This window comes from Dermacentor andersoni, chromosome 1 (assembly GCF_023375885.2).
Source record: "Dermacentor andersoni chromosome 1, qqDerAnde1_hic_scaffold, whole genome shotgun sequence".
Classification (NCBI taxonomy): Eukaryota; Metazoa; Arthropoda; class Arachnida; order Ixodida; family Ixodidae; genus Dermacentor; species Dermacentor andersoni.
In genome coordinates this window covers 413,340,408-413,352,386 of record NC_092814.1, presented here as the reverse complement: position 1 = coordinate 413,352,386, position 11,979 = coordinate 413,340,408, and the positions used below count along the sequence as shown (strand labels likewise).

Sequence of the window (11,979 nt, the reverse complement as noted above, 5' to 3'; positions counted from 1 at the left end):
AAACGGGCAGAAATTTGGCTATTCCACCAGATGTGTGTTGTTCACAGAAACTGGAGCTATACAAATGCAGATAAAAACAATGATGTTTGAAAATAGTAGAGCTGCACTATATTCTGCACAAGCAGTGCTATCTGCAGTGCTGGTACCTTATAGCCACAATTCATGGCTGTATCACCATGCAAAGGCACTATTCTTGAATTATTAACTTCAATTATATTTATGGTGGCCATATATTGCAATTACATATCCACATTGTGTGCAATATGGTTAAATGTCAATTATGATAGCCATTCCTGATCTGAAATGCAACAAAAGAGCAAATATAGGCAACAAATTGCAATTCAAAGAGACAAAAGGCAACCAGGGCACAGGATAAGTGACCGACTTCCTTTTATTGAAAAAGAAACATGACGTGTCATGCCACCACCAGTGGGTAGCAATCTTTCAAGCTTGGGTGACAGAGGCAAAACTTAGCAAAATGCTACAATCACGCTGTAAAACGGCCTTGGACACAAAAAAACCGACATCATATTGTACAGAATGAAAGGGCAAGACTTCATCTAAGAACAGTCTATGGCACCACATACTTGAAGTGGTGTAAAAAATGTTGACATGCCCTAGCCATAAAGAAAAAGCAGCAAACACAGAAAACATGCCTTAAAATGCAATGTGCAGAGTCTGAAACCAAGAAAAAACAACCCGAAAAAGGTTTCCCTAAGTCTTTCAATGATTAAAATTGTCAAACTGTATCATCACTTCTTAAAGGGACACTAAAGCGAAACAATAAATCAGTTTAGACTAATGGAGCATTGCTTGAGAACCCTACAGGCAGTCATTTCAAAAGAATGGTTTGATTATTAGATGAGAAAATGAAGGTCAAAGTATCAGTATTTGAATTTCGCGCCGAAACCCCAGCGCCGGTACGTCAGCGTGACGTCAGGGATTCCAACGTATGTTTTCGCATTTGGGCCGCGTTCGCTGAATAAAGGTTCCCAAAACTTTTCATGTTTAATATTTAGTTCCTTTCGAACACAATGTAGTCAATCTGTACCGCTATATATATTTAGTAGGCCCTAGAAAATGCCATTAAAATCCATGACGTCACAGCCCCCAGGTGCGGGAACTCAAGTAGGCGTCGCCACCCATATTTCTTTCTTGCGCTTTTTCTGGCTTACCAAACGTCTTATCGTTGTAAGAGTGGTGTTTTTGGTGTTGTATAACGGTAATTTACTGATGCAGAATAAATCATTTTTCACTTTAGTGTCCCTTTAATGAACCTGCACAGCTGAAAAGGAAGGAAGGAAAGCTTAATAGCAGGGCTGCAGAAAATGTCACCGAATAAATATACTTTGCTTATCAACGATACCTGTGGTTTAGTTGTAGTCTGTGTATAAACTAATTGTGTATAAACTTTTTTTGTTTAGAATGGCTGAGCGGATAGGGAAAAAATGACCATAAGAGCACCAGGTGTATGCATAGTCTACGCACAAAAAGCCACTGCTTTCTTACTTTTTTTTCTCTGTATTACTATTCATGAGTATTTAGGTGCCTTATTAGCACTGCTAACATCCCACTGCAAAACACAAAATTGGGCAAGTTGTGGCATAAAGAAAATTGCAGTTTCACTCATAATGTGAAACAATGATGCAGTAGCTGGTGAAATATGCACAGGAAGCTTACTTCATGCAGTGTTTACTGAACACTTGCCAATGCAAGTCGGTGATCTCCTTAAAAAAGTAAGATAAGTAAGAGTCCTATTTAGTTGTGGGAGTTGTGCCTCAGTGTTGAAGTGGAAAGACTCGGCTTTTCTTCCTCCTCTTTCATATCCGGACTTAGCCACTGATCTACAGCAAAACAACCCTTTAGCTTCTTACTGCTGAATTCGTTTTGGTTTTCTCAAATCTATATTTGGGCTATGCATTGCTATGTCTCGCGCTTTGCTTGAGGAAAACAAGACACCAACAGCGCCATCCAGTAAATCTGAGAAGCCAAGCACTAGAAGAAGATTAATGAAGCAGATGCACCCAATCATTGTCATCACATGCAAGAAGAAAACTTAACATAGGACTGCCTTCACAAGTGGGAAGGTGATGTGCAAGAACTTGAAGGTGTGGATGCCAGCTCTATATACAGTATGCAGACATTGAGCAGGTGTTAGCCAATCTAGGCACCTGTTGGCTAGATCACGCTCTCCGGGATCAGTATTCACCACGACTGTACCTTCAGCAGAGTGGCTGAAATGTAGAATTGTGGACTGCCACTCTTTCGATCGTATGTTTGAATCCTCGCAGCACAACGAGAACTTTATTTGCAATATTCTAGCAAGAAATTCGGGAATTCCAGTGACAACACCAGTAGACATCAGAACAACCAGGGGAGTTAGCCCATAGCAGCTATTGCTGTAAAAAATAAGACTGGCATAAGCACAAGAATTGAGATGGGCATACTACATGCCTTTGTTCTGGTAGAGGTCCACTACTTTGGTGCTACAGTTAATGATCTCCACTGTCACTGGACATAATAAGAGTTCTTAAATTATACACTCGCGCACCCGCCGCCTCTCAGGTCACCTAAGTGGACATACATGCTGGCTGATAGCGGCCCCCTCCCACTTCTAGTATGCTTCACCGCGTAACTAAGCTGTACTGCGGCGAAGAAGCCGTACATTTGTATTGAGTGAATAAACAAATGGTTTTTACAACGGTACAGAAATAAACGCGCACCATGCATCATTCTACCACACGAAAGAGCGTCGCAACATACGGTAGCTGGTTCACACAGGCCATGTAGCCCACTTAACAGTCGTAAAGGGTATTATGGGTAATTCAAAATTTCAGACACACATATGTGTTTATGTTTACGTTCGCACTCCTTGCGTAATAAGACTCCCAGAACTTCCACAATAGAAAGTAATTTACAACACACAAACGCAAAGAACACTACATGTTTCGTTTTCAACTCGGCCGTCATGCTAATGACATATAACGCGGAAAAACGTGAACATGCTGTGTGTTAGCATCGTAAACTTCATGCTAGGCAAGGAGCTAGCACACCACAATCCCGCGACAGCCGCTAATGAGACCAAGACGGGAGCACATGTCTGTGAACGCGCAAACCCTAATCCACTCTGCTCCTCCGCCACCCCCGCTGCACGGCTGCACCACTCGTTTCAAGCACAGCACACCAAACACACATTCAGCGCTGAACAGTGGGCGGTCGACGCAGTTGCATTTACATGACTTGCAGCGAGCAGCACATCCCTCGATGTCCGTTAAGCAAAGTCGGACACGGCGACGCCACATCGCGGTTCGCAGAACTTCGCTGCCGAGGCGCTAGGCCACTTCGATATTACAATTGTCACCACCGCCGGGTTCTCAAGAAAGCACGGGTCACACAACGCAGATCCTGTAGTGCCAGAGCTCATCGAGGCCAAAGCCGCATTGCCGCACCGCCACTACTCACAGCTTTCCGCCAAGTAACACAGAACCTACAACCAACACACAAGCAACGCACGCACGATTACATGCGCAATGTTGAACAACGCGCGGTCCAGAGAACGATCACGCCGAGGACGAACACGCCACGGCGTCACTCGGCGCCAGCATCGTGCCTTCTCAAAAATCCCTAAACGATGCTGTCCCTAGGCACCTAGGATCAGGTCACGTGAGGGATTTTTGTACGACAAATAGACGCACGCTAAAGCTATGGTACCTAAGCGTTCGAACGACTAGGGCACTATAACGCTTACCCCCCTTTTCCACTCCGTCGACCGGGTCGCAGGAACGGTGGCCTTACTTTTATTTTGCCGTCGGCTGTCGCTATAGCAAAAGCGGATTATCTCAAATACTGCGACAGCTGGAAGTGGTTTGATTAGGTAGAACAGTTATCTCCGTCCGCACCTGCGCGAACATTTTGCGATAGCGCAATTTGAGCAAAATTTTCGTCACTTGTTCTTAGCGGATGAATCAATCATGACGCGCACTTTCGGATCGTAGCTCGTCGCTGAAGCTCCGGAGACCCGTGGTCAAAAGCGTAGTGCATCACAATCGCTGCTGACTGCGCTGCGCGCCGAGGAGGAAATGTCCGAAGAATGCGGCTCTGAGCTGAACTCTGCGGGCTACTACAGTTTCAGCGGCTTCGATACCAAGACGCCGTTTCTGATTGGCGTCGCCGGTGGTACGGCATCTGGGAAGGTAAGTGAATAGTAAAGTGTCTTTATTGACTGGAATTACAATATGTTGCATTTCGTCCACCTTTTTTCTTTTTCTTTGTATTACAGCGCGCTGATCAAAACGCGATTCAGCGTTGACAGCGGTCAGAACATTTCTACCTTTGCCAGAACCCATTTCTGGTGTTAAAGCCTACCAGAATGATAGTTGCGAGTGTTCATTGTTACTATAAGATTAGGTTTAAAAAATTGCCAATAAATCGTCTTTGAGCCCTCCTGTTACACAGGCTGATAAACTAACTGTTTGCAAAATACTGGTTTAGCTGGCCGAACGACAGTGGGAGGCCAATTGCCCAGCCACAAAATTCAGCAGATGACTGTTACGTTCACTTTTATGTGTGAAATGGACCTGCTAGCGCAACAAGCACGTCTCTTGAGGGCTGGATATTTAGTAGAGGTTTCCGAATGGCAAAATTTTCGAATCGAATACGAATATTCGAGGAAAACGACCGCCAAATATCGACTACCCAATATTTCCCATTTTGCGCTGTTTGGCATCATATCATCAGCCTGTTTTATGTCCACTGCAGGATGAAGGCCTCTCCCTGCGATCTTCCATTACCCCTGTCCTGCGCCAACCGATTGCAACTAGCGCCCGCGGATTTCCTAATTTCGTCGCTCCACCTTGTCTTCTGCCGTCCACGACTGCGTTTCCCTTCCCTTGGTACCCATTCTGTAATCCTAATGGTCCAACAGTTATATAACCGGCGCATTACGTGACCTGCCCAGCTCAATTTCTTTTTTCTCTTAATGTCAATTAGAATATCGGCTATATCTGTTTGCCCTCTGATCCAAACTGCTCTCTTTCTGTCTCTTAATGTTATGCTTAGCAATCTTCGTTCCATCGCTCTTTGCACAGTCCTTAACTTGTTCTCAAGCTTCTTTGTCAGTCTCCAAGTCTGTACCCCATATGTCAGCTCCGGTAAAATGCACTAATTGTGCACCTTCCTTTTCAATGATAATGGTAAGCTTCCAGTCAGGAGCTGGCAATGTCTGCCGTATGCAATCCAACTCATTGTTATTCTATGAATTTCCTTCTCATGATCAGGGTTCCCTGCTATTAATTTACCTAGGTAAACATACTCCTTCAAAGATTCTAGAGGCTGACTGACGATCTTGAACTCTTGTTCCCTTGCCCGGCTATTCATCATTATCTTTGTCTTCTGCATATTAATCTTCATCCCCACTCTCACACTCTCTCTGTTAAGGTCTTCAATCACTTGTTGTAATTCGTCTGCATTGTTGCTGAACAAAACAATCTCATCGGCAAACCGAAGGTTGCCGAGATATTCGCCATCGATTCTTACCAGTTTACCAGCCTTACCAGTTTACTAACTTGAATATTTCTTCCAAGCATGCAGGAATAGCATTGGAGAGATTGTGTCTCCCTGTCTGACCCCTTTCTTTATAGGTATCTTCCTGCTTGTGTAGAATTAAGGTAGCTCTGTAGATATTTTCCAAGGTATTTATGTAAGTGGTCTGTACTCCTTGATTATGTAATGCCTCTATGACTGCTGGTATCTCTACTGAATCAAATGCCTTTTCGTAATCTATGAAAGCCATATAGAGAGGTTTATTGTACTCTGCGGATTTCTCGATAACCTGACTAATGAGATGGATGTGATCCATTGTAGAGAATGCCTTCCTGAAGCCCGCCTGTTCCCTTGGTTGACTAAATTACAGTGTTGTCCTTATTCTGTCGGAGATTATTTTGGTAAATATTTTATATAATACTGGGAGTAAGCTAATGGGCCTATAATTTTTTAGTTCTTTAACGTCGCCCTTTTTGTGGATTAGTATAATGTTTGCATTCTTCCTGTTTTCTGGGACCCTTGCAGTCGAGAGACACTACATATAAAAAGCCGCCCGTTTTCCAAGCATTATAGTTAAATCTTTGATTGAATCACTGTTATTTCATCTTCTCCTGTCCGGCAACAAAAGGGTTATTTACGTTATTTGCTACATCTGATGTTATTAACTGGATGTCAGGTCAACTGAGAAGCTTGTAAATGAGACAAGGTGATTGTACTTAGTGCACCATGACAATGACTACAGTGAAACCAGAGAGCAGCACACAACCATGCACATGATGCAGTGCAGTGCTAATTGAAGGAGCTAACCGCAATATTACAGCACCAGACAGTTCTAAAATAAATCCAAACATGTCGAGGCTGGCCAAATAATAAGTTGCATAAATTGGGTCAGCAAATTCTTTGGCATCCTAATGCAAGACGTAAATATTTAATGACTTGAAATGACCGTGTATAAGTTACCGCCTCCATATGCCTTCTTAGGAACTGGTTCATAGGGGCAGCTATCAGTGTTCTGCAGTAGAATCATTTGTAAGAATCTCCACTCTCATCAGTTGTTCTCTGCATAGACTGCAAAACTGTTCTTTGCAGTATCTGAACGGAATTAATATTTGACAGCTCTGAAGAGTGAATACTCGAATACGAATCAAATAATCTTTACTATTCGATCTGTATTCAAAATTTTGAATAGTTGCACATCCTTAATTTTGAGCTCTTTTTAATTGAGGATGAAGGCTTACATTCTGAAGAGATGGCAAGGCATTCATGGCGGAACATCCAATACAATAACTCGTTGAATTTTCGTTTTCACCTGGCACTACAATTTATCCATTTATCTATAGATAAAAATAATGCACAATAGACTATGTGAGAGTGGTCATAGCTTTCTTGAAAGGCTGGTTTGCCAGGTTTTGTGAGAAGGGCTGGGCTGGTTGCAATATGGGAACTGCCCAGTTAAGCTGAATTAGGAGCTTCCTAGTCAAGGAGTAAGATAAAGGAACCTCTTCCTATAGTTGGGTTGGAAATGTGTAACCCTTTAGTTCACCCATTTCTCAAGTATGCTGTGAAGTATCTGTTCTTTGTTAAGAGAGCTGTAAAATAAAAGCTCCTTTATCATCTAGTCACTCATTTGATTTCATTAAAGTACAGTGAAACATCATTGATAACGTGAATGCCAAGAGTGACTGTGGTTACTGCCTCTGTATATGTGCCGAAAAGGGGCCAGGCTCAATTTTTTAGTCTTATCGGTCAAATCTAAATTGATTCCCACAGACATTCAAAGTTGATCACTGAAAAGTATCATGTGCAAGCTTTACCCAACCACATTTGATTAAAAATTACCTCTCTAAGGTGCTGTTTTGTGTGGCACCGTTAACACTTTAAATGATTTGCACTGATGTCATCGCGGCTGCCATGTTCAGATATTAGCACAATGAGAAGCTTTGTCAACAACTGAAACTGCACAAGAGTTGACACATTCCTCGCAAGGTAACGATGTTGTGCAGGGCTTCTGGCAAAGGACACCAACGGCGTTTTGACCATGTGTCAATGACAGTGAAGGCAGGTACCCAAGGTACTGAATATAATGCACCGATGTCATTGTCTCATTGGCAGCACCATGAGAAGCTGCTTCCATGATGTGTGAAAATTACTTCTAGAACATTAGATGCTTACAGTGTGATGCTATTTTAGTAAGGCAGCCTTGCCACCAATATTGTATTTCAGGAGATAGCATAATACCTTTCATATGATACTTCTTATAACAGACTGTTCATGACAGCAATCAGGCTTACGTTTTTGAATGTTGGGGATTCAGTTGTTTGCTTTGTCTGTATATTGCTTTTTTCAATGTTTGGCAGTTGTGCCAATTCTTGGAAGTCAGGTGCTGTGGGACATTGTTGTGTAATTTCTTTTTGTATCGTTGCTTTTCTTAATGTTAATTTACAGCTGTGTTTGCATTAGAAGGTGCATGCTGCAAAATCCTTAGGCATGTAGAAGCATAGACTAAAGGCAAGCAAAAATGAGAGGTATGCTGCATAGCTTTTGAAAAGACGTCCAATACAATTTGTATTCTGGTCAAACAGCCATTTGTGCATAACTGATTCACTGCTGCCCTAAGCCTATCTGCAAAGAAGGTACTTAAAAAATTTAAAAGGTCTGCCTACCACTCTGAACGTGGCTTTGAATTGTGGTGGAATTGAGAAGATTGTGTGTCACAGTGATGGAAATGAGCGTGCTTTTATTCCTTAAACAAGGAAATATATTTTAATTTGGCTCTGAAAGTGATAATGAAATGACATAAGGTGCCTCTTGATGGCTAAAGAGTGTAAACAAATCTGTGTGCCATGATGTGACCTAAAACACATTAAAGAGAGATTTCTTGCTTAGATTACATTGCTTAAAATTGTATTTAATCCACTTCTTTTAACTTCTGTGTCATAGAGTAATTTCTTCTTTTCAGTTAGCATGCATTGAAAAGTGGCACTGCTTTCGTGCAGGCAAAGGGAGCACTGCCTGAATGAGCCCTCTTGCGGTGGCAGGGTGCAACGGTGCGCATTGCAGGAGTGGTGTGAGGGTTGCTGTCACATTCAAGATGTTAAAAATGCTTTGCGCTGTTAAAGGGGACACTAAAGCAACATATACTAAATCAATTTATATGGATAAAATGTTCTTTGAAGACTCTGTTGTCATTACTTCCAAAATAATAGCTTGATTATTAGTAGAGAAAATGGAGGTCAAAGTTTTAGTTTTTTAATTACACGCTCACTCCCAAATGCAGGTATGCCACTGTAATGCCATGGATTGCAATGTATATTTTTGTATTTAGGCAGTGATGGTGTAGAGGTAGAGCATCCGCCTCATGTGCAGGAGGACTGTGGTTCGAATCTCGGTGTTGTGCAATTTTCCACCACATTAAAAAAAGAAAGAAATCCGCGTGTTGATAAAATTGCATAAACAGGCCTGGAGTGTGGCCTGATCCCGGTGACCAGAACCGGTAACGCACTCCCTCACCAGAGCAGGATTGCCCACCCTGGTGCAGTACTTGGCCACAACCTCCTATATGAATACGACACTCAAACCCCGGCCCTCAGTCCCCAGCAGCTGCGAAGCAACTGACCACGGCAGCGGTCAGACCTGCGACGCTGCAGAGGGTGCTAAGAATCCCTGGCTCCGGACAGGCCGCCATTGGAATATGAACCTGGCAACGTTTAACGCTAGAACGTTATCTAGTGAGGCGAGTCTAGCAGTGCTATTGGACGAATTAGAGGGCAGTAAATGGGATATAACAGGGCTCAGTGAAGTTAGGAGGCCAACAGAAGCATATACAGTGCTAAAGAGCGGGCATGTCCTGTGCTACCGGGGCTTAGCGGAGACACGAGAACTAGGAGTCGGATTCCTGATTAATAAGAACATAGCTGGTAACATACAGGAATTCTATAGCATTAACGAGAGGGTGGCATGTCTTGTTGTGAAACTTAATAAGAGGTACAAATTGAAGGTCATACAGGTCTGCGCCCCTACATCCAGTCATGATGACCAGGAAATCGAAAGCTTCTATGAAGACGTTGAATCGGCGATGGGTAGAGTGAAAACAAAATACACTATACTGATGGGCGACTTCAATGCCAAGGTAGGCAAGAAGCAGGCTGGAGACAAGGCAGTGGGGGAATATGGCATAGGCTGTAGGAATAGCAGGGGAGAGTTATTAGTAGAGTTTCCAGAACAGAATAATATGCAGATAATGAATACCTTCTTCCAAAAGCGGGATATGCGAAAGTGGACGTGGAGGAGCCTGAATGGCGAGGCTAGAAATGAAATAGACCTCATACTCTGCGCTAACCCTGGCATCATACAAGATGTGGACGTGCTCGGCAAGGTGCGCTGCAGTGACCACAGGATGGTAAGAACTCGAATTAGCCTAGACCTGAGGAGGGAACGGAAGAAACTGGTACATAAGAAGCCGATCAATGAGTTAGCGGTAAGAGGGAAAATAGAGGAATTCCAGATCAAGCTACAGAACAGGTATTTGGCCTTAACTCGGGAAGATGACCTTAGTGTTGAAGCAATGAACAACAATCTTATGGGCATCATTAAGGAATGTGCAATAGAAGTCAGTGGTAACTCCGTTAGACAGGATGCCAGTAAGCTATTGCAGGAGACGAAAGATCTGATCAAAAAACGCTAATGTATGAAAGAAGAGAGCAGACTGGGTGATGGAACAAACTCGGGTTAATGCAAACTCGAGTTAATGACATCTTAGTTGAAATAAAGAAAAAGAAATGGATATGGGCAGGGCATGTAATGAGGAGGGAAGATAACCGATGGCCATTAAGGGTTACGGACTGGATTGCAAGAAAAGAGAAGTGTAGCGGGGCGTGGCAGAAAGTCAGGGGGACGGATGAGATTAAGAAGTTTGCAGGGACAACATGGCCACAATTAGCATATGACCGAGGTAGTTCGAGAAGTATGGGAGAGGCCTTTGCCCTGCAGTGGGCATAGCCAGGCTGATGATGATGATGGCTCAGCAAAAGTTCCAGAAGCTCACCATGTTCAACACTTGGCCCCTTTTGAACACAGTGAAGTCTATCCTTGCCACTAAAGAACTTACTAGGCCCTACAAGATGCTGTCGAAATCCATGACATTATAGCCACCTGGTGTGGGAACTTCAAGGAGGCATCTCCGCCCGTCTTTTCTTATTGGGCTTTTCCTGACTTACGAAGTGTCTTATCATGGTAACAGTGGTGTTTTTAATATTGTTGAAGAGCAGTTTGCTGAACCAGAAAAAATAATTTTTCTCTTTAGTGTCCCTTTAACGTGTGCTGGCGTCATCACAGCACCAGTCTAGGCATTCCTTACCACAATGTGCCAGCTGCTAGGCTTTGACACACAAGAAGCTTGGAATTCAGTAGCAGTGCCAATTGAAAGGCACAGTCTACACAGACTGCAGCTGTCGGCAACACTAATGACTTAAGTGGCAGAGAACATGCTGAGGATGACATTTAGGGTCATAATGTAAGTGTTTGACGCTGAGAAATTTCTGCAGAAACCCTATGCACTTCCTCAATTTTACCAATGTGGCTTGTCCCCATGTGCAGTAGTCAGTGTTGTGGGTGTCCTTGCGTAGTTTTAAATAGAGGCTACGCAGATAGAAAGATTATATTTTAAAAATTTCTACTCGCTTTCCAAAGAAACTACTATGCTTTTAGACTCTTCAAATGATACATTTTCTATGGCAGTACAAAATAGGAAGTATTGAAAAATGATAGAGAGTCCCTTTAAAGGGGCCCTGCAATGCTTTTTATTCATACTCGCAAGCCTCAGAGCACCCTAAATAGTTTAATAAACAGCTCTTCTGCAGCCTCTTTCGGCTTTGTTTTTATTGTGTCTTAACATCGTGATGCTGAAGGTGGTCACGTGGGAGCTTGTGATGTTTTGATGCTTGCTCCGGCTTTCTCGGTCATCTGCTATGCTGCTCGGCTACATTACGACTAGTGGCATAGTAGGCAGCTGAGCGAGCTGCAGCGGTTGTCGAAGCGTTGCACTGTTCTGCTCCTGTGTTACCACCTTCTGCTTAGCGATGGCATGACACAGTAACATCCTGGAAAAGAAAACCGAAACTGGCTCTAGCAAAGCTATAGTAATGTATTATTTAGGGTGCTCTGAGGATTGCCAGTATATTTTATCGGGTTTAGAGGTCTAGGACATTCATTTAATACTGTAAAATAAATACTAGTTGAAAATATCATGTCAGTATTTCTTTGACATATGTGACTAAATTGTTGCTGAAACGATTTGGACAAATTTTGTACATGTGTAGGATACAGCTACAGTAAAACATTTTGCACCACTATTTATGTGAAGTGTCTCATATTCAGAGCTGTGGATGATTACAAGTTACCCTGTTCTATAGCCATGCTTTATTTCCTCAACTCGTTCGT

The 11,979-nt window shown here is 42.9% G+C and overlaps 1 protein-coding gene across 6 annotated transcripts in view; it reads left to right on the top strand.

The window, feature by feature from the left end:
- Nucleotides 1–3,520: 3,520 nt before the first annotated feature.
- The window catches only part of Uck (Uridine-cytidine kinase), a 139,700-nt gene continuing 131,241 nt past the window's right edge, over nt 3,521–11,979 (top strand). The window contains exon 1 of one of the 6 annotated variants that reach the window (XM_055065025.2): nt 3,521–4,193. In XM_055065025.2, coding sequence (XP_054921000.1) covers nt 4,080–4,193 — 114 coding nt within the window. In that variant the 5' untranslated portion in view covers nt 3,521–4,079. The remainder of the gene's footprint in view (nt 4,194–11,979) is intronic. The other 5 variants (XM_055065023.2, XM_072285887.1, XM_055065026.2 and 2 more) reach the window with 5 other exon arrangements.